Raw genomic sequence first — 23,546 nt, 5'->3', positions numbered from 1 at the left:
TGTGTAGACAGGCCTGTATACAGATGTATCTATATATTATTTGAACTCAGAAAATGTTGATTTGAATGTATACAAATAGTGCCCGTTTTTTAAGTCATGGTCCAAATCGGGATTGTTACAGGATCTGCATTTAAAATTTTAAAAAGTCTGTCAACAAGAAAAAATTACTTGTGATTCAGGCACATAGTAGTCCGCAAGGATGATGAAAGCACTGACAGTCCCGGTCCTGGAGACCCGATTGTGCAGGGTTTTATTCTAGCCCAGTTCTAACCTGATTCAACATCAGTGTGCGCTGGCGCAAGACAATATTGCACTGGAACAAAATCATTCAACCCTGTAGAATAATCAGAGGGGAAAAAGCATTATAGACTTTTGTAAAACAGTTGCTAAAAGATAACGTATTGTTCCTTTATTCAACCATGGTTTTGTTTGGCTGTCATCCAGGGGGGTAGAGCAGCAGTCTGACAAAAAAGTGCACGCGGAGCGCCCCAATGCATGCTAGTAATGCTAGTGCTAGCTACTCCCAGGCACTCTGCTAGCTAGCCGTGGTGGCTGAACATTTTGCCCACATCTGCCCATATAGCCTTTTATGTTGAAGTAGTCACTTATGTACATTCATTTATTGTGATCATATTGTAAATATTTATTTATCTGAACATAGGTTGAATTACTTTATACAGACAGATTCGTAAGAATGAGACTGTCAGAGTTCGCGAGCTAGCTACGTTAGCTAACTGTTAGGAGCAGAAATACGGATACAGCGAATGCATACGAGTGGCTGTTGTGCTACGTGAGTGAGAGGTTTGACGTCCTAAAGGCTACATTCCTTCGTTGACACATCCCTAGAGAAGGTAATGTTACATTTATACCGGTTGACACGTGTTTTATTATCGATTAATGGTAACATTAACGTTATATTTAAAGAACTCCACCTTCAGACATACTAGGCTAGCTTATCAAGCTGTTGCTGACTGAGCTAACTAGCAAGGTAGCTAGCTAGCTACTAGTTATGTTACCATTAGCCCCATTTCTTTAATCCTGAAATCATGTTAATGTAAACTAGTTTAACTAACTAGGTAAGCTCCCTGCTCTTAAAATCATCAGGAAGTGTTTTGTGATCGTGTTGTAACGTTAGCTAGCTAAGAAGTCAGCACAAAGCGAGTTTAGCTTAGCTAGTAGACTTGTTAGCAATGCATTTTATTCACAGCCTGTTCCTGAATAAGTCACCAGCTTTCTGGCTAACCTGCTGATAAACTAAGGATGCAAAAGTATTTTTGTGCACATGACTGCATGGAAAACACTATCATTGAAGCTTCAAATTCAAAGCAACATACACTTCTGAAGCAAGTCAATTGAATGCCAAGCTACAAATAGTTCCACTTTTAAGCTGGAGCATCAGGACAGCATCAACTAGAAACCACTCTGTCCAGTCTCTCAGGTGTGGACCCAGTCCCAGACTACCAGCAGAGAGGTGTGGACCCAGTCCCAGACTACCAGCAGAGAGGTGTGGACCCAGTCCCAGACTACCAGCAGAGAGGTGTGGACCCAGTCCCAGACTACCAGCAGAGAGGTGTGGACCCAGTCCCAGACTACCAGCAGAGAGGTGTGGACCCAGTCCCAGACTACCAGCAGAGAGGTGTGGACCCAGTCCCAGACTACCAGCAGAGAGGTGTGGACCCAGTCCCAGACTACCAGCAGAGAGGTGTGGACCCAGTCCCAGACTACCAGCAGAGAGGTGTGGACCCAGTCCCAGACTACCAGCAGAGAGGTGTGGACCCAGTCCCAGACTACCAGCAGAGAGGTGTGGACCCAGTCCCAGACTACCAGCAGAGATGTCAGAAAGTGCAGGGCTGCAGTTTGTCAGCCCATATGCCTTTGAGGCCATGCAGAAGGTGGATGTGGTGCGTCTGGCTGCCCTGAGTGACCCAGAGCTGAGGCTGCTGCTGCCCTGCCTGGTTCGGATGGCTCTGTGTGCCCCAGCCGACCAGAGCCAGTCCTGGGCCCAGGACAAGAAGCTCATCCTGCGCCTGCTCTCCGGGGTGGAGGCTGTCAACTCCATTGTGGCCCTCCTGTCTGTCGATTTCCATGCTTTGGAGCAGGATGCCAGGAAGGAGCAGCAACTCAGGTAATCCCTTTGAATGATCTCAGAGACAGAGACACTAGTTAACTGTATTATTACACTCAAGGACACTCAACTCAAGTAAACAACTTATACAGGTCGAGTAGATGTGTTTGGTTAGTAATATGACTCGCCTCATATTTTGCCTTTTGTAAATAAACTTGGAAAATCAAAATCAAATACATATTTTTTGAATCTCCCTTTTGTTTAGCAAGTTGTGTGGATGGTAGGGTCAGGACCAGTATCGCAATATTATTCCATTGCAAAAATTGAAAACATGAAGTAGACTCTTTGGTCCTTTAAACATCTGCTGCATGTAAAATATTGTGGCTATAGCTTAGAAAATAAATACATGTGACCAGATGACAACACAATGATTTGTTTTCAACATTAGGGCTGTTTTCCTAAAGAAGTTAAATCCGCTTTGTGTTTTCTTTCCTTGCCACGATACCAACAAGTATCGCAATATTAGCATTGCGATACTGGTGTTGTCCCAGCCTTAGTGGATCGGAGATACTGATTGTTCTGGTGTGGTGGTGTCCCCTCTGACAGGCACAAGGCGGGTGGCTCTAATGGAGAGAGCATCCTGGTGTCTCAGCTGCAGCATGGCCTCACCCTGGAGTTTGAACACAGTGACCCTCTCAGGAGACTCAGGCTGGCACTCAGTGAACTACTGGCCATCATGAACAAGGTAACAGTCATCTCACTGCTTCCCACGGGGTTAGTTTAACATGTGTATGGTGCTTTTACAGGCCCTCAAAGCACTTTACCAGGCAAGGGGGAAGCTCACCACCTCCACCACCAATGGGTAGCGCCCAACTGAATCACGTGGCCCTGCCTTTAGCAAGCGTCCAGTTTATCATACTCAATTTTGTGTATATTTGTGTGTTGTTAATTTGTCTGTTTTGTCTTACAGGTGTCTGATTCCAATGGGGAATGGTTCTTGAAGTCCTCTGAGCTATTTGAGAGCCCTGTTTACCTGGAAGAAGTTGCAGATGTTCTCTGTATACTTCAAGCAGGTACTTGCGTCAATAGAAAATACCTCATTATGTGGAAATGACAGTTTTCTAAAACATATTTGAGAATCAGCAATTTCTCTGATTTTGATTTGGAAGCTTTTCTCAGATCAAATAACTGGTTTTGCACGGAACTGCCAAGTTTGATGTCTGCAGCCCCCCTCCTCCTCTTGTCCTCAGAGTTGCCCTCTCTGCTGCCCATCATAGACGTGGCAGAGGCTTTGCTGCATGTGAGAAACGGTGACTGGTTTCTGTGCCTGCTGGTTGCCAACGTCCCTGACAGCTTTAATGAAGGTAGGGTGAACGATGCAAAATGTCTACGAAAATTAACAATAAATATATATTTTATGTTTGTACTGTTACAGTATGTTGCACAATTTTTTTTTAGCTTTACCAACCGCATTAGTTGATTAGCTGGTTTTATTGAGCCTGCGGCCCACATATGTTTGGCAAGCTGATCCTAGTCTATAGGTGGAGTATATTTAATCTAATAGAATAATCAGTGTCTGTATAGATCCCGTTGTAATTCTAGGCAGATAATTATTGACATTGACTGCCTATTCCACATTTCTTCACCCAGTTAGGTATTTCCCCTTGTAATTGGACAACGTTTCAGCCCCAGAGGACTAGATTAATGTGTACTCCTTATATAGATGAGTATGATTGTATTGCTACTGGCCCAGAGTGTGTGTGTGTTCTCTGCTTTGAGAGACACATTATGAAGATCTAGCTCTGCTAACAGCCTCTGGTGCCTTCTTATCAACCAGGGGGTCAGGCCTGAGTCAATAGCCTATTTGCATTAGCGAGGTCAGCGAGAAGGAAGCAGTCAGTCGGCAGACATCACATAGCGCTGAACATTAGTGAATCCTCATGGCTTGCTATTGGAATTGGCCTCTTTCAGATAAATGGGCGGGAAATGGGCCCTGTCTTGAGGCATCAAGTGTGAGGCATAACTTTTCCCAGCATATTTACTTCTTCCATTCCTTTACCTAGATTTGTGTGTCTTAGGTATATGTTGTGAAGTTGTTAGATATTGTTGGAGCTAGAAACACAAGCATTTCGCTACACCTGCTAAACACGTGTATTTTGACCAATACAATTTGATTGGAACATGAAGCGGTAACTAACTTGGTCTTCTTGAGTCTTTTATAGCATATGCAATTCTTCGTAAGTAGGCAAGATGGAAGATAAAATAGTTTCAGTTAGTCCTGAGCGATTAACTGAAGTCGTTATTTTTTGGGGTTATAAAACAACTAATTGACCGACGCTGGTTCAATTACTTGAATAACATTTAAGTATACTTTTTTTTGTGAGCTCAACATGCCGTTTCTCTAGAGAAATCAAATAATTAATGAGAGAAATAACTATGTGGGACGCTTGGAAGATGTCGTCTTCATTAGGCAAATATTAAACTTAGTTCAGCGCAGAAACCTGGTAATTGACTACAATGAGCATAATCCATTGCGCATGTTCGTTACTGCCATGGACAGAGGCAGATATAGACAGCATGAGAGCGGAATGACAACACCACGACGAAAGAAAGAGTTTGTGAGGTAGCTCTACCAGATTGATTGTTAAAGTAGTTGGTAATAAGCAGTCTTGAAAGTATGCCTTATCTACTTTGAAGAACTAGTACAATTATTTTGTCAGCCAACTAGCGACTACTAGCCTAGCTAAATAGTATGACTCATTCAATAGGGAGCACAGAGATAAAGGGCCCCAAAGTGCACACATTCCTGCCTCTTTTCAGTTTGCTTCAGCTAGCGACTAACGAGCTGCAAAAAACCACTCAAACTGGACCATTTTATCTCCATCTCTTCATTCAAAGACTCAATCATGGACACTCTTACTAACAGTTGTGGCTGCTTTGCATGATGTATTGTTGTTTACCTTCTTGCCATTTGTGCTGTTGTCTGTGCCTAATAATGTTTGTACCATGTTTTGTGTTGCTACCGTGCTGTTTTCATGTGTTACTGCCATGCTATGTTGTCTAAGGTCTCTCTTTATGTAGAAGTGTGGTGTCTCTTGTCGTGATGTGTGTTTTGTCCTATATATCTATACACACACACTCACACTGTCGGAGCTAGAAACACAAGCATTTCACTACACCCGCAATAACATCTGCTAAACAAGTGTGTGTGACCAATACAATTTGAACATGAAGTGGTAACTAACTTGGTCTTCTTGAGTCTTTTATGGCATATGCAATTCTTTGTAAATAGGGGAGATGGAAGATAAAATAGTTTCAGTTAGCTAATGACAGCCTACAATGACGGCCTACCAAAAGGCAAAATCCCTGCAGGAGGCCGTCATTATAAATAAGAATTTGTTCTTAACTGACTTGCCTAGTTGCTTTTTAAGGATAGAAAAATAATAGTCATCAAATAAGTAATATACACAACCGAAATGTTTGATTTAAAGTCGGTAATGTGAATATGTTATGGTTAATAAGTGATAAGCCGTAATGGGCATTAACTACCATAATGGTGCTCTAATTGTTTTATTCTGCGTTACAGCATTCCACTCACTCTGTCAGCAAAAAAGGCAGGTGATGGCTGAGGGAAGCTCTAAAATAATGTTAAATATTTTTTATTGAAATCGAAAACCGTTATTATTTTTTAAACAATCGAGCCAAAACCAAACCGACCTCAAACAGCACTAATCATGCACTAGTTTTAGTGCATGTCTCAGTTGGCCATAAACATTTAGTCTTTTAAACTGTCAGCTACAGTGAATAACCGGTCAAAAAGAGAAGCCCTGTTAAAGTGCATGTGCTTTTGAGAGCTATGAGATCTTATTTACAAATAAATGAGTAATGATTCCATGCCTCATTGGATTTCTGTAAGCAGTCTGTCTACTATGGCATAATGCACTGCTGCAGACATTGAAGGTGAAGCAAACAGACAAAGAAAATGCTCTGGCGGGACAAAGAACAATTGTTAAAGATCCTTGAGAGAAGGTTATAAACATGGAACAATGGCTTGTTTTCATGCATCTTACATATCCTCTGTTATTATTAATAACAACAAATGATTTGAATAACCCAAACATGAAAATGTATTATCAAAATCAAATTTCATCAGTCAAATCCCATTATTCCATAACTTTTTTATTATTTGTACGGATTTCATACAGATGTATTTGTAAAATAGTGTTTTGATAATAAAATGTAACACATCCTCAGAAAAGAACTGTTCTCCGCATAGCATGTAACTGATATCTGTGGTGTGTTCAGTGTGCAGGGGCCTGATAAAGAACGGGGAGCGTCAGGATGAGGAGAGCATGGGAGGGAGACGCAGGACAGAGGCCCTGAGACAGCTGTGTCAGATGAACCCCTCCCAGGCACTCAACATCAGAGCCATGGTGGTGAGTCCATCTCTCTTATGCTTTTTTCACACTGTCGTACATTAACCATTTGTCCTTTCCAGCAACTAGGGTGGATTTGTAACCGGGCCAGCACAGTACAACTCGGCTCTTAAACCGTAGAGCTGTGCAAATGCCACTGCTGTTTGCTGCCCTGGTGAAAACTGTCCTGCTGTCCTGTCCACTGTGTGTTTGTCCTCCCCAGGTGGAGGAGTGTCATCTGCCAGGTCTGGGTGTGGCCCTGACCCTGGACTATAAGCCTGACACGGCCGATGATGCAGTCAGCCCTCTGGTGTCCTACGTCAGTGGGCTGCTGCTGGGCACCAATGGGAAAGTACGCACCTGGTTCAGCATGTTCATACGCAACGGACAACAGGTGAAGAACACTGCCTACAATGAGATTTGAACGATACAAATGTACATTCTGCTCCTCAAACACACACACAGGTCTCACCAATACCTTCTACTCTCTTACAAAACTCCCCTCCCTCAGAGGAAGCGTGAGAGCAGTTCTGTGCTGTGGCAGATGCGTAGGCAGCTATTGTTGGAGCTGGTGGCCATCTTGCCCCGGTCGCGCAGCACCCACGAGCCCAACGACAGTGTGGAGGACGCAGAGAGCAGCTCTGGGTACTCTGGTCTCCGGGAGGAGCACGTGGTGAAGGCCTCCGCCCTGCTCAGACTCTACTGTGCCCTCATGGGCATCGCAGGACTCAGGTAGGTGACACGGAGGAGGAGGAGAGGGATGGGAGATCAGTTGTGATAGCACAGATGGTCTGATAGTTCCACTGTTTGAAATGTTCATGAATTATTTTCATGATCGGGGAGTTAGTACCTTGGGTGAGTTATTTTTAAAGGATGTAATTAACCTTTGTAAGATTTCGGTGTCTTTGTAATTGTGTGTGTTTGTGACATGTTGGAGTAATGTGTGTGTCTTTCCCCCGTTGACAGGCCCACTGATGAGGAGGCAGAGCAGCTCCTCCAGCTCATGACCAGTCGACCCCCGGCCACTCCAGCTGGGGTTCGATTTGTCTCTCTGTCCTTCTGTAAACTACTGGCCTTCCCCACACTCGTGAGGTATGACCACGAGCAGCATCTATATATGAATTTGACATGTAAAAACACACGTCAAGAAAGAATGACACTGACGCGTTCAACACATTAAATGGTTGGGAGGAGAGGGCAGGGCTTGACATTAACTTTTTTAGCCACTTGTCCTTAGGACAAGAAGGACAGATATAAAATATATATATAAAAAAAAAAGTTATACTTTTCAAAATGTTAAATGGTCTGTAACACAATTTTAAAATGCATTGCTATCTTTTTTTTTACCATCGAGAATCAGACAGAAATGAAGGCTACACTCTGCCTATGGGCTTCTTTGTATATTCAAGCCAGTCTCAAAATACAACACTCCCATTTAAAGGCTCTCCTGGAGGATAGTTGGCCACCCTTGTTAGCTTATATAATATTACAACATTAGGCTACAATTACAACCAAATACTTTCTCTTTATAAAATAACAAAATAATTCCCTCTATGGATCCAAAATTAATACAACCAATGCACGTAATTGTATTTTATTTTTATTTTTTAGCAATGAGGCTGATGCAACCGATCAACTTAACATGTATTTCTTCATATTATAAGCTGAACAATGTGCACATGTAGGGTATGTGCGAATGTTCCAAAACTTGCAATTAGCGGGAAAACACCGTTCTCAAAAGTGCATGGCAGGTGCAAGTGGTTTCATGTGACAGAGATGAAAATCTCCATTACGAATGGAGACTGAGGGGAGCTCTAAAGATGTATCAACTAGCATGGGTTTCTAATATGGATGACATTGTCTTTGGCTGCTGGACAATAAAATAATGTTGATTTTGAAAACCCATAGAACATGAGAAAAATGCTGGTTTCTAAAATAATTCCCTCAACATTTCTCTGGTTGTATTTTGGCTAGGCTACTTTAAAACAAGGTAATACATGCTTCATAAAATGACATAAAACGTCTAGATTTTAAACAATTACGTTTATGGTTGAATCGTTTTAAAATGCTCACCGCCTCCACTCAGATTCAAGGTGGGTGATGTGCGGTGCTCAACAGGCACGACCCTTAACCTTCCAGTCTTGTGACCACTTGATCTGAAGTAACGTGCCTGCTTTGTTGACCGAATCAGGCCTTTAGGTGTTTAATGTTAATTATCCTTCGTTATATCTGTCAAACATGACTGGCGTTCAGCCTATATTTATATAATTACAAGTAATTCAAATTTGGCTACATTGTCTGGAGCATCTCTCATGTTAACATAAGGTTTGGACATGAGAGGCTGTAGCTAATATGCACGTAGGCATTTTTATTTATGTACATTAAAAGTCGATTTTAATATTATTCCAATGTTGGCCTTTGATCCAATTCTGATCGGAGTAATTGTTTGATATTGTGATTCAACAACTTAAATCTATTTATTCTTGTCTGACTTTTTAAAACTTGTCCTGGACAAGTGATAATGTTGAGCCCTGCTAGTATAAAAATCACACAAACGAACACAGTACAAAGTATTCACAGCTCTGATCTAATGTGTCAATGTGACAGTGAAAGGCTAACAGTAGTCTTTGTATCTAGTACCAAGCAGATGGCAGAAAGATTCTCGCTAGGTTAACAGAGCCAGATTAAACAGGTGGCTTCTCTGCAGCGTTATACTGAGTGGTATCTGTGGCTACGTGACGGTGTTGTGTGATATTGTGTCTCTCCTGCAGCACCCCGGAGCAGGAGCAGCTGATGGTGATGTGGCTCAGCTGGATGATCAAAGAAGAGGAGTACTTTGAGAGGTGAGGATGGTGGCCTGGTCCTTATGTGATAATAGACATCAGACCTGGGTTCAAACGGTATGTATTTTCTTTCATATACTTTAGTTTTCCTTGATTGCGCTTCAATCAGTGCAATCATTTCACACGATATGGAGATTTCATTAGCAAACCTCCAAAATGGTCATGATGACATGAGTCATATGTCTCTCGACATTCAGCAATTGTCTTCCAGTTAAACAGGCTCAGAATGTAACAATGTCTGACAAAAAAGTACCCTGAGTCTTTGTCATGCCCCCAGTTCCCGTCACAGTTCCCTGTTTTTCTCTGGTAGGAGAAAGGCTGAGGCCAGACAGAGCTCGTCTCAAAACAAACAGTGCAGGGATGCGAGGCAGGGTGGGTGGTGATGGATGAGGGGGGGATTTGGGCTGGAAGGGGGAACAAACCCGGGAGGCCCCGACAGGCTTTTAAAAATGTAATAAGCCCTTCATTGAACCATGAGTTATCACTGTAGCAGCCCAACTCCCCCTCTGGGATGGTAAATGAGTGTTGCCCGGCGCCGTGGAGGGGACACTAGGCCAGAGGAGGGGGGTGTCTAATATAGCTGGGCATAATCATTTTATTAAAGCGCTGTCCTCTAAGATGCATTGTAAGCCGTCGGTTTAAATCTCTCTCTCTCTCCTGACCCCCTTTTTTTCTCTCTCTCCCTCTCTCACACACTATTGTGTGTACAGTGCTGCAGGGGTCGCCGCTTCCTTCGGAGAGATGCTATTACTGGTTGCCATGTATTTCCATAGCAACCAGCTCAGCGCCATCATCGAGCTGGTCTGCTCCACTTTGGGGATGAAGGTAAGGTGGAGGGATCGATAGTCCAGTCAGAGGGAGAGTGGCTAACTGTTGTACTTCCTCCACTTCAGCTATGCAGGGAGCCTACAAACAGAGGGCTGCCTGCCAATACACTGACTGTTGTGTTGAGTTATTTTTGCTGTCACTTCATTTCTCAGAGAAAGAGGGTGCAATGTAATTTGGTTGTATTGAATTTTATTCTCACCCTAGGCTGTCGGCACTGAATCCATTCTGCTTTTGTCATGTAGAATTTCTGTTATCCAATATGAATAGAGTGGAATTATTAACTGCCAGGTTCATTCATTGCCCTCAGGATGTTTTCACTAGGTACTGGCTGCAATAAAAGCAACTCCCTTGGTTGATACCAGTCTAACTGATCCTTCTGTAAATGATACCAGTCTAAACTGATCTCTTGGTAAATGCCACCCTTTCTTCCCTGCAGATTGCAATTAAGCCCAGCTCTCTGAGCAAAATGAAGACCATCTTTACCCAGGAGATTTTCACTGAGCAGGTACTTCAGCCACATATACCATTTGTCCACAGTTAGCCTAATCTTTTTAGATAGCATATTTCTTTATGATTTACATGTTGTATATTTGCTATACAGTGCCATATTATTTCAACATTTCAGTAATTATAATGATTTACCTATTTCAAATTTTCAACTTGTTTCATTATTCATGTTTTTGTGTTTGAACTGATTTGATCCTCCATCCGTAGCCAGGTGTATTGAAACTGTATTGATTTTTGTCGAGGTGGTCACTGCCCACGCTGTGAGGGTGGCGGTTACCAACAACCTGAGTGCCAACATCACAGGCTTCCTGCCCATCCACTGTATCTACCAGCTGCTCCGCAGCAGAGCCTTCACCAAGCACAAGGTCTCCATCAAGGTAGGCCGTATTCCAGTCTGTGGTTCTGTTATTGGCCTCATGTTTTTTCTGTTCATTCATGGCTTCATCTACTGGTTACTTCCAATGAATGAGGGTTGTGGCTTTGGTGAGCAGCATGGTGAATTCCACTTGCTAATAAAAGCAGATATGGGAAAGAGCACTTACACCTGAGAAATAGTTGAACTGTTTACTGGTACTAGCCTTTTTGGTACAATAGTCTATACAACAAATACATATTAATATACACATTAATACTGTTGAATTCCATGTCTCCAATAGGACTGGATCTACAGGCAGCTGTGTGAGACATCCACCCCGCTCCACACCCAGCTGCTGCCCCTCATCGACGTGTACATCAACTCCATCCTGACCCCAGCTTCCAAGGCCAACCCTGAGGCCACCAACCAGCCAATCACTGAGCAGGAGATCCTCACCATCTACCAAGGCTCCACTGCAGGGGTGAATGAGTTTTTAAACACGCATGTAACACACACACACACAGGGGGTAAGGTTTTCTAAAGACTGGGGTGTGTTTTCCTCTTACTTTTTACCTAGCCTTTGCTCCTTCCATATTTTTTTTGATGCTGACAAACTCCCCAGTCCCTGCCAGTGACAAGAATACCCATAACATGATGATGCCACCACAATACTTGAACATGCATAGGGTTTTCACCCAAACCTGTAGTTTTTAATTTAGGCCAAAAAGTGAATTCCTTTGTCGTGCAGTATTACTTAACGGCCTTGTTGCCAACAGAATAGATTTGGAGTGGGTTTTTTTTTTTACACAGGCTTCATACTTTTAATTTAGTCATACAGGCCAATAATGTGGAGTGAATGCATTGTTGGTGACCCTCTTAATTTTCAAGTATTGTGGTGGCAGCATCATGTTATGGGTATGCTCGTCACTAGCAGGGACTGGGGAGTTTGTCAGCATCAAAATAAATATGAAAGTAGCAAAGCCCAGGTAAAAAGTAAGAGGAAAACCAACGGTCCTTTCCTGTAAACCTAACCTAGTTAGATAAAGGTTAAGTAAACATTTTAAAAAATCATCTTGGGATAGTTTTATTTTTCAGCGGGACAATTACATTTCCTTGGTGAAGACAAGGATGGCTTGCCAAGAGGTGCTGAATGGTCCAGTCGCAGTCCTTACGTAAATCTTGAAAATCAGAGGCAATGTTTGAATGTTGCTTTCCATCAATGCTTCCCAACCAAATGTACTGAGCTTGAGCAATTTATACAAAAACAATAGATTTGTTGCCCTCAGAGTAGTGCAAGGTTGCTAGAATCTTATTTAATATGATCCTACAAGTAGTGAGTGGAGTTAAACAGACTGAACAAGTTAAAAGTATTGCCTGTGATTAAATGTTTTCCACACACACAGCTACGTGTAGCCTAGTTGAACACAGCGTCCCCACATTTCCCACACCGAGTAGCCTGAAGCCACAGGGATCTTCTTGCAGGCTCCATTTCCCTACATGGGAGTATTTCGAACTGTAGGTTGGGACTTTTAACCTGGTTTTAATTTTACTAGGCAAGTCAGTTAAGAACAAATTCTTATTTTCAATGAGGAACAGTGGGTTAACTGCCTGTTCAGGGGCAGAACGACAGATTTGTACCTTGTCAGCTCGGGGGTTTGAACTTGCAACCTTTCGGTTACTAGTCCAATGCTCTAACCACTAGGCTACCCTGCCGTTATGTGTACATTGAAAGAATACAGCAGCTTTTCGGCGTGTTTTGTTATTTCTGTATAATTGTTGACGAAGTTGGCTCTTATTTTGCACTGATGGTCACGAGGAAAGTGTTTTTCCCCAAACACTATCTATGGGCGTGGTCAAGGGAATTTCTGATTATTATGTGAATATCGATTATGGCTGCCATAGGTGCTTCCACTAAGTGTTAACCCAGGGGTCTTTTATTTTATTAATTTGGAAAATGTTCTATAAAATAAATGTCACTTTGAAAATGTGGAGTAGGTTGTTTTAGATCGGTTGGAGGAAAAAATCGAATTGAATCCATTTTTAGATTGAATTTTAAGGCAGTTAAATGTGGAGACAGTGCAAGGGGTCAAAACCCCTTCCATCAACGGCTAATTAATGAGAAAAACATGTCAGACAGATCAAACTAGCTCTTAACAGCCTGAAATATATAAATGTATCCATCCCCCCGCATGCTGTAAAATATAGATTGCTCAAACAGGTTGTACATGCTATGGAGATAAAACCAGGTTTGACACAATCACTGCATGGTGCACATTTAAAAGCAAGCAGCGATACAAAGCCACCATGTAAAATATTCACGTTAAATGGTAGTTGGTCCGTTTCAATTAATCTGACCATTCGTTATGTTTAGAGGCCATTGGGAGTAAATTGCCTTTAATATCATTATAGTCTCCGTGGTCTATTGGGCTGTCTGCAGCCACTGACATGATATTTAACGATGTCATACATCAGCAACGCCGTATTCATGTCCTGCCATCCACTTTGTTCTTTTATTCCGCCTTGGTTGCCTGAGAAGGTCAGAGAGAGGGCCATTTGTCGCTAGTAGCCCATTGGCCCTGCAGTGTAGAACACTCTGTGGCGACCTGCCCCTGACCTCTCCTCGTCTCTGTCTCTCCCTGCTCTCTCTTCCCTCTCTTTCTCTCCTCCTCTATCTCACTCTCTATCTGTCTCCCCCCGGTCTCTCTCTTTCTCTGGCAGGGAGAGGGTGGTCGAGCGGTGCGTTCCAGATACAGCATCACCACACAGCTCCTCATCCTCTACTATATTCTGTCCTATGAGGAGGCTCTCCTGTCCAACACTAAACAACTGGGTATGTATCCTACACGATCTCCTCCTGGGTATGTACCATGGGGATACCCTGATAAATACAAGTACCATAGTGTATGTTACTCCTGAACTTCATTCTTTCAGCCACCCTTGGCTTCTCTCCTAGCCACCCTGTTGCTGCTTTTTCTTCTCCTCCACTCAGGCACTTTCATTGTCTTCTCCATTGAAGAAGCTATGCTGTGTTTGGAATGGACAGAGAGAAAGAGAGTGTCAGGGAACCAAGAGAAAAGGCAGGCTTTGTCCTCTGTTGTTAAGCTACTAGGAAACTGTGTGTTGCTATGGGGGATTCCTTTCTCCCCTCCTGGCTTGGCTGGCTTGGCTTTCTTTCAAGCTTCCATTTATTCTCAATAACCAGCCAAGTATAATGTCCAGGGGTGGTGTTACCTACTGGACTGAATGACTTGGCAGAGTCAGTATTTCTTGGATGGTAAGGTCTTCCCTCCCTTCATTAGTCCTCATTTACGTCTGTGTTAGTTTATACATATGCTCCCCTCTTAATTGTTGTGCTGCTGCACCCTTCAGGAAGGAATAATATGATGCCCATCAGCATTGTTATTGAAGCCATTTCAGTGAAGAATCACCCCACTCTGGTAGTACTCACACAGGGTGTTTTTAAATAGACAGCAGGGCCAAATCAACCTCTCCTCTCTCCTCAGCTCTGATGCAGAGGAAGCCCAAGTCGTACTCTGCCATACTCATGGACCAGATCCCCATCAAATACCTCATCACCCAGGCCCAGGGCCTGCAACAGGAGTTGGGTGGTAAGTACATCTAATGTACAGGGTATCCCTAAGTACATAATTATTACAGTAAGTAGGGGTTGGAGTGTCTTTTGAATTGACATTGTTTTTAATCGGTCATATTTAAAGCCCCATCAACGTAGATTCTATGTATATGCAAAGTGTACCCAGACCATTTAGGGAGTCAAAAGTGTATAATTTGTAACTTGTAATTTATTATATTTTTTACCAGTTAATGTTACGAAAGCAACTAGTTAGCCTACTGATTAACCTACTACACTTTCTCTTTTGGTGCTCCAGCAAGTTTAGTTAGGCACCTATTTGCCTGGTAGCCAGTGTTTAGTGTAGGCTACCATCAACCTGATGCAAGCCATTCTTACCTGCTAATTTGTGCCACTGTGTGTATAACTTGTTTCAGTGTATTAGCCTTCTTTAGGGTCAGCATTCTTTTCCTTTGTTTGTTTTAGTGTCCTCTCCTTTCCTCCCCCCTCCCCAGGCCTCCACTCGGCCTTGCTGCGGCTGCTGGCCACTAACTACCCCCACCTGTGTATGGTTGAGGACTGGGTGTGTGAGGAGGAGGTGACAGGAACCCTGCCTCTGCTCCGGAGGATGCTGCTCACCTCTAACACCTGTAGATACTCCCAGACACAACTCCACGACGGTGAGACTGGGGAGGTTGGGGGACTGGGGTGGGGAGGTTGAGGGAGTGGGGAGGTTGTGGGGAATGGGGGTTAGGGTGGAGAGAACAGTTTTGGGAATGGTGAGTTTACATCAGATTTTATGGGGCTAGTTGTTGAAGAAGCCCTATAAGAGGCCAATAAAGAGTCATGTGCAGTGTTGGGCTTTGGGAAGGAAGTTGGGACTCAACGGAGAAGAGTAGTTATAGACTCCGTAATAGTGAGTGGGATAAACACAGGGTCATGTGATGAAAAGTGTGTTGTTATCCTGCAGTAAGGGCTTCAGTGTCAGATTATCATGCTGCTATTGGCCTCTAATAGAGAGATGGAGCCCCCTGGTAGATCATCATGGCTGCATCCCAAATGGCACCCTTTTCCCTAAATATGCATTACTTTTATAGGGCATAGGGTGCAATTTGAGACGCAAATACTTTCACTGTCAGGGAATCAGACCTACTACTGCTGCATAGCTCCAAGGCACTTCTAATCTCATCTGGAAAACTACATCTGATTAGGAGGGAAATAATCTATCTACACGCAAATGTAATCCAATATTCTCCCCATCAAAAACAAAATAAATTTTCTTTATAAGAAAATCTTTAAATTTGAATCGTAACCTGGAGCTTGTTTCTTGGTTATGTAAGTAATTTCACTAGTGTGCCATGGAGAAAAGTAGCCGTTTTTAGAAAGGAAGAGAAAGAGGAGGCCCAGAGGCGACCGTCTCCTGGATTACAGTGGACACAAAGAGGGAAGGAGAAAGGGGATCCTATACTGCAGCAAAACAGAGGCTTGGTGGTGTTCAGTAGAGCCTGGGATGCAAGCAGTGCTTTTATGTCATAGTGATATTAACAGCCTCTGTTGTTGGGGAGGTTGACCTTTTAAGTGAATCAGCTGCAGAACAGAGCAGGCGAGAGAGGAGTTGAGACTAGAGAGATGTGTATACTCTCCCTCTCTCTTTCTCTTGCTTTTTTCCCTTTCTACCCATGCCATCTGCTCCCTCCATCCACATTGATGTGAAGTAAGTGGACAGGTGAAAGCAAGCCTCACGATTGACCTCTGCTATATCACCTTCAGGCTGTCCTGTGGTTTCAGATCAGTGGAGTGGAAGGAAAGGAGACTAGATTGTATCAAGCCAATCTATTAACACTCTGGGCCAGTTTCCCAAATCCAGAGTCATTTTAGGCCTGGACTACAAATCTCCATTGAAAGTGCTTTTTAGTCCAGGACTTGGTTTGATCTGTGTCTGGGAAACCAACCCTAAATAAACTGTATTAACAGGGCAGTCTAGGATTTGTACATTTTTTAAATATTTGGACTTCTATATTAAATATAAGAGGTTTAATTTCTCCAGCACCATCCCTCAGCTGTAGGGCTGCATGATATGGGCAAAACATCTAATCACAAATTATTTTATTTATTTTGCACTAAATATTGCGATTTTGACTTCTAATATTTAAAAAACACTTGGATGAACCGTTGAAATCATATATAATAATTATTTTAATTATATGGTTGGAATACAGTGTTTGGCATGACAATGAATGAAAAAGACAGGTAGGCGTAGTGACGGGGCTGGAACCTAAATATTGGTCATTCTTTCCCAGGGCACCCTAGTTAGATTTTAATAGCTGTTACATTCAGACAAAGATTTTAGAATATGCTTCGCTATTCCTCTCTGATTCAGACATGTTGTAGCACAAACATTTTGATGTACACCACCACTGTATTAGAGCTACAGTTTGTTAGCCAGATTTGCCCTATCTCATTCAGTGCATATAGCTTGATTTTTATTGTTAGCATTAGCAGCTAACGGCCCCAAAAATTGGGCACATGCAGCTTGCTAAGTCTAACTAGCATTTGCTGATGGCAAGATACACAAACATTTTTCTCCATTTTTTTTTGGGATGCGCGCTGTGTTAAGAAGCAGTGTGGCTTGGTTGGGTTGTGTATCGGAGGATGCATGACTTTCAACCTTCGTCTCTCCCGAGCCCATACGGGAGTTGTAGCGAGGAGACAAGATAGTAGCTACTAAACAATTGGATACCACGAAATTGGGGAGAAAACACAAAAAAAAATACACAAACTAATAGTAAAATAAATACAAAATGGATTTATTTTTAAGAAGCAAAGTATGCAGCATCGTTCTTGTTAGGATTCTGTTGAGAGTGAATCTACAGAGAGGAGAACTGCTGTCTGCTTGAGTGAGTGACAGGGGGCGGGACTTGGTTTGTGTGGAAAAGCATCCTAGAGGGAGAAACTACAATCGGAGTAAACTATAAAAACCGTTGTTACAGGCGGCTGATTGGTGTTTCAAAATATTGCCAAAAATATGGATCTCTTGCGATATTGGATATGCAATTTGTATGTACATTTGATAAATTGTTCAGCCATACTCAGCAGTTTACCAAAACAAGTTCCCTGGGTGTCCCCGCTTTTTAGTTTTTTTAGAATCCAGGATTGGCCCTTTTAAGACTCCACTCTCTCACTAAAAGCTTTTTCTTCTCCTCCCTCTCTCCCAGCCTTCCAGAAGGTTCCCTCCAGTGGTCCCAGACTTATGAGGATGCTGGACCACCTGACCCTGCTGTCAGCTGGAGACCTGATCCCCTACGCCGAGGCTCTGACGGGTAGCATGGGGCTGCTACTGGGCCCCAGTGTCCCCCGACGCATCCCCCAGACCCTCAACAAACTCTGGATGGTCCTCAACACTGTCATGCCCCGCAGGTCAGCAATATTATAGAGAGGAAGGGCTTGTTTGCTGGATGTCGCGACCAGAGATGGAGTTCATGTTCAATTCCATTTCTGTCTCTTCACTGGTGGTGATAAGGGGGTGGACCCTCAGTGCCCCAGTGTTTCCACGGGCACTGAGCTACAGTCATCAGGAGCAGGCAGGCGGACTAATCAATCCCCGCATGCACGGATAGCTGCTCTGTAACGAGGACAGGGCAGGAAAAGGGGAGGGGACTCTCTAGGGTTTGGGGCCTAATAGATAGTTTTTCCCCCCCTCCTCATCCCCTCTTCAACCGTCTGAGGTGGTATTGAATGGTGCTGTGCAGAGGGAGGCCTGTGGGGAGGAAGGAGTGATGAAGCTGGAAGGGAGCGCTGGTGTTGGAGTGTCGACCTCTCACGGGAACCATTTGATTAATGTCATACAGTCTGCAGGAGGGAACACAGACAACAGTGTGAAGAGAACTGGTAGTAGCTGCTTCTCTGTCTGAAAGGAAAGCTTGTCCTTGCTTGAATGCACCATTAGAGTTTTCAATGGGAAACTGAAAGGTGTTAGCAATTGAATAGATTTGATCATCACAAAATAGATCTGCTGCAACAGGCTACTGTATAGCTAGTAGTAACATAATCCTTATAAAGAAACCTTATGACTGTGTTTAGAAGTCCACAGCGTAGCAAAACGTTCTGCAACATAAAATGAAAATGTGTTGGACAAGTTCAGGTAATATATCACTGGGGCACTTTGTCTGAAAACATTTTCTCCCCACTGACCATGGCCCTGCTCTCTTTCCTCCATGTTTTCCTCCAGGCTGTGGGTGATGACGGTGAATGCCCTGCAGCCCTCAGTGAAGATGCTGAGGCAGCAGAGGTATATTCAGAATGACCTGATGGTTGACCCCCTCATCGTGCTGCGCTGTGACCAAAGGGTCTACAGGTAGGCTACAGCACATGGTTATCTTTACTGTTGCACCTTTTTCTTTGTGTACGGTCTGAAAGAAGTTTCAAGGGTCAGGAAAACCGATTGCCAACTGTCTATAGCTGGAATGTGCAGAGAGACACACAAAAGTATACTGTGGGAGACATTTTGATCAAATTTGGGCTGGAGAAGGGCTCAATATATTTGAATCCCAATGTATTGTTTTGCAAATTGTAGACTTGGAATTTGTTAAATATATTTCCTGTTTAAACACAATGAAGCCTACATCATTATATGAGTAAATAACATCTTTGTGTCCCTACCTCAGGTGTCCCCCTCTGATGGACATTGTTCTCCACATGCTGAATGGCTACCTTCTGGCCTCCAAGGCCTACCTCAACTCCCACCTGAAGGAAACAGCGGACTTTGACCGGCAGAGCCAGACCATCTCTAACCTGGGCCTGGGACAGGCTGGGCAGCCAGACACCCCAGAGGTCACCAGAGAGGAGCTGAAGAACGCACTGCTGGCCGCTCAGGTAACACAGTGGGAGAGACACCCACTCATACATACTCTTTCACACAGCTCTACTATACTTGTGAGGACTTTTTGGGGACCAGCAATGGATTCTCATTCAAAATCCTATTTTCCCTAAACCTAAATCTAATCTTAACTCTAAAAATAGCCTTTCGGCAAGCGAGGGCTTGCAAAATGTCCTCACTTATCAGAATTTTAGTGTTCTTACTGTTACTTACTCTTACTGTTCTTCTGAGGACTTCTGGTACCTACAAGTATAGTAAAACGTGTCCACTCACACAGACACACAGTGTATAGTACATCAGTCATTTCAGTTGTAGGTAGAATCTCACATTACGTCTCTGTCTTGTTCTTCTCTCTGACTCCAGGACAGTGCTGCAGTCCAGATCCTGCTGGAGGTGTGTCTGCCCACCTCAGAGGTGCAGACTGGGCCCCTAGGGGCTGACGCTGAGAGCTTGCTCCAGAGCATGAGGGCTGCGCCCGGGCCCATCAAACAGGAAGAGGGGGCCAGGAGAGCAGAAGGGGAAGGCGAGCCGGATGGGGGGTTACTCAGTGACCTGAGGGAGGTGCAGTGTCTCATCTGCTGTCTGTTGCACCAGATGTTCATCGCTGACCCCAACATCGCCAAACTGGTGCACTTCCAGGTAAACACTGTTCTACTACGTACAAGTGATGTTTTTTTTTCGAAATTCCAAACGGACCCCGAGCCCCTTTGTCGATAAGGCTTCAAGGTCTGAAAGTGTCAATACAGATATGATCCCGTCATGGCAGCATTTAGTCATAACAAACAGCATAACAAAATGGCGTCTACAGGCTGGGATTATGAATGTGTCCTCCCGTGTGCCACAGAAGAGCTGTTGTCAGTGTGTGAGTCGTGAGAGGGGAAGGAATGTCCTGCAGCCTGAATGACTGCAGCAGTCCCAGTAGTAGGAAGCTGCCATATGTTTCACTTCATCAACACAATCCTGCCCCTCTGTCGCAGTAATCCTGCTTGCTTGGATCCGTGCTGCGCACACAAGCTGCCGCTGCGTCTACCCTGTGTGTTTACATCGCAAGACAGAAGCTCAGTCAAAGCTACTACTTACCCTCTGCTTTTCACTCCTCTTTTTACTTTCATTCTATTCTGTCTCCTTTCTTCTCTCACCTTCTGTCTCAGGGTTACCCTCAAGCTCTGCTACCCTTGACCGTAGCTGGCATCCCCTCCATCCATATCTGCCTGGACTTCATCCCAGAGCTGCTGGCCCAGCCCCAGCTGGAGAAACAGGTGAGCCCCCCTGTGTCCTCGTCTGGCATCCAAGCCCACAAAGCTGAGCAAGATTAGCCCTGTGCCTTTGTCAGTGTTTTACATCAATTTGTTTCCTGGCCTGTTGAAACAACATTTCTACTGAAACCTGTCTCTCTGGACAGAAAGTACTGGCAATAACTATGGTTCTTGTCTCCCTCTACAGATCTTTGCCATCCAGCTGCTGTCCCACCTGTGTACCCAGTACGCCCTGCCCAAGTCCCTCAGCGTGGCCCGCCTGGCCGTCAGTGTCATGGCCACGCTGCTCACAGGTCAGCTCTCTCTCGCTTTATCCATCTATCACTCTCCACCTCCCCCATCTCTACCCTGTCATTGTTGGCCCTCTTTTTCCTCCCCTACTGCATCATGTCCTACCGGCAGTGTCTCCCTGTCTCTGTACTCTGGTATGTTAGTGCCATCTCCTGGTGGGTCTCTGTTAGTGCAGCATTGTCATCACTCATAACAGCCTTTTCCACTGTTAGGTCTAGGTACAGCTTGTTCTAGCCTCCTTGCTGTTCATGATGTTCATATGTTTCTCTCTATCGTTCTCCCTCAGTGCTGACCCGTGCCAAGCGTTTCTCCTTCTTCATGCCTACCCTGCCGTGCCTGGTGGCGTTCTGTCAGGCCTTCCCTCCACTCTACGATGACGTGGCGACCCTGCTGGTGCAGGTGGGACAGGTCTGTGCCTCTGACGTGTCCACCAAGACCAGGGACATCGACCCGCTCATCACCAGTAAGTGTGTGTGTGTGTTGAAAGGGAACACTGCCTCTACCTCGCTCTCCAACCAAGGGGCATGAATTGAGGAGGAAACTGAAGAGGAAGGTATTGGAGGGCTGTGGAAGTTGATAAAAATGATGATTTATTGATAAAAACCAATGTGTCTCGGCCCTTAGCCATCAGCCTTTATCACGGTTAGTGTAATGGAATGTTCTTTATGATTTGGAATATAATAGAGAACTCAAAAAGAAAGGAGGACCAAGGCCTCTTCATATAATGTATTAAAATGCCTTTATTAGTATGGCATGTTCAATAGAAACAACGTTTTTAAAAACTGTTACTCCCTGACGAAGGCCATGCAGTCGAAACGCGTCAGTTTTAAAAACGTTGTTTCTATTGAACATGCCTTACTAATAAAGGCATTTTAATCAATTATATTAGAGTGCCTTGGTCCTCCTTTCTTTTTGATGACCAATTTACCCTTTTTACCAAAGAGCACCTTCTGTCTACCAACATGTACTACTGTGTACCTTAGTAGCTCTTCCCTTCCTCCTCTTTCTACATAATAGAGAACTCATTCTAGGTGCAATGCTCCCATAGTCTTTTTTTCAGTAGTGTTGGATCTAATTTTATAGGAAAAGACCATGAACACGTGTACAGATTTACTCATTAGTGTCACTGCATCGGAGATGTGGTCGATTCCACAAATTTCAGTCCGTTCAAGCACCACTGTATATCCAATTCAACTGCCTGGAATCGAAGTTGACCTGAGCACTGAACAAGAGATGAGCATTTATAAAGGTGCATCAATAGCCGTATAGTCTAACATCCCTCTTCTCTCTCCCTCCCTCAGGGCTGCAGTACCTGAAGGTGAAGCCTCAGGAGGTGGGTCCAGGAGGGGACAAGTCCAAGCTGAGCCTTCCCCAGAGGGCAGCAGAGGAGCTGGGTGGTGCTGACCCAGATGTCCAGCTCTGCTACCGCATAGAAGCCACCTTCATGGACATCATCAGCACCAGCCAACACGGACTATAGACAGAGACTTGCAGGTGGAGAGAGCACTGGGGCTGGTGCAGGGCTGTACGTTTAGATATGAGTGTTATTTTCAATGTGTATGTTGTAGTGTGAGATGTCTGTATTTTGTAGGTAATGAAAGATGCAATATGCTGTAGGTCTGTTTTCTTGACCATTGTAAAAATATTTTTCTAAGCTGACTTCTTTCTCAGCAAAAAAAAAAAGTTTTTTTTGAAATGATCAGGTAACCTTGAATTATGTAGTGTTTTTGTATTGTACATCTTGTTTGTATTAAAAAAAACTTAAACTGAGACTCATCGTTATCACATTGCCACAGGCAGCAGGATCAACCGCATATATTGCAAATGAGCGTGATGCAAGACTACACACTTACAGTATCTGCGCAGTTGCGTTCCACTCTGCAGCAATGTTGGCTGCTGTTAGAAACACTGATATGTGAATGCTTCCATACTAGGTTACTGCTTGGTTAATGGAAAACGCAACAAACTAACCTGGTATTGGTGATACTTTCTTCGTTCTCGGTTCTGGAGAACAGTTATCTTATAAATGTCCAGTTACAGATGGTTCTACAAACACTAAAGAACTCCGAAATATAGTACATCCATATTTTGTATCGATTGAGAAATGCCTCTTGCTTGTGTGTAGATCTTTGTTTTGGTCGCATTGTGTGATGTGCTGTCATCTACTTCTACGGAAGTAGATGACAGCACGGAATCGCGTAGAAACCACTAGTTCTGGGAAATGTTCATATGTGGAAGCTATAACGGCAAGGAACCTCCTTGCGCAGTACAAAATCATGGATTTACAATTTTTCTGCTTTCTCGTGTTTGTGCACTGAACAAAAATATAAACGCAACATGCAACAATTTCAAAGATTTGAGTGATTTACAGTTTATATATGGAAAAACTGTCAATTGAAAAATTCATTAGGCCTTAATAATCTATGGCTTTCACGTTACTGGCAATACAAATATGTATCAGTTGGTCAGAGTGAGCCTCAGACTGACTGAGTTTATGCCTGCCCATACCATAACTCCACCACCACCATGGGGCACTCTGTTC

The 23,546-nt window shown here is 43.8% G+C and overlaps 1 protein-coding gene across 1 annotated transcript; it reads left to right on the top strand.

Moving 5' to 3' along the window:
- Positions 1-482: 482 nt before the first annotated feature.
- On the top strand, positions 483-22,776 carry LOC135548583 (integrator complex subunit 2-like). Its single transcript, XM_064978335.1, has 25 exons — positions 483-851; positions 1,431-2,125; positions 2,672-2,810; positions 3,036-3,138; positions 3,316-3,429; positions 6,371-6,501; positions 6,704-6,874; positions 6,992-7,212; positions 7,447-7,572; positions 9,252-9,323; positions 10,034-10,148; positions 10,588-10,656; positions 10,901-11,035; positions 11,315-11,494; positions 13,732-13,843; positions 14,517-14,621; positions 15,097-15,261; positions 17,797-17,998; positions 18,810-18,935; positions 19,246-19,453; positions 19,821-20,096; positions 20,609-20,716; positions 20,901-21,006; positions 21,291-21,467; positions 22,306-22,776. The coding sequence occupies exons 2-25, from the start codon at positions 1,833-1,835 to the stop codon at positions 22,482-22,484; spliced, it is 3,633 nt and encodes a 1,210-aa protein (XP_064834407.1). The 5' UTR covers positions 483-851; positions 1,431-1,832; the 3' UTR covers positions 22,485-22,776.
- Positions 22,777-23,546: the final 770 nt, after the last annotated feature.

The sequence above is a fragment of the Oncorhynchus masou genome, chromosome 11 (genome assembly GCF_036934945.1).
Source record: "Oncorhynchus masou masou isolate Uvic2021 chromosome 11, UVic_Omas_1.1, whole genome shotgun sequence".
Classification (NCBI taxonomy): domain Eukaryota; kingdom Metazoa; phylum Chordata; class Actinopteri; order Salmoniformes; family Salmonidae; genus Oncorhynchus; species Oncorhynchus masou.
Note: the sequence above shows the minus strand (reverse complement) of the source record. Positions and strands in the feature narration are given on the sequence as shown.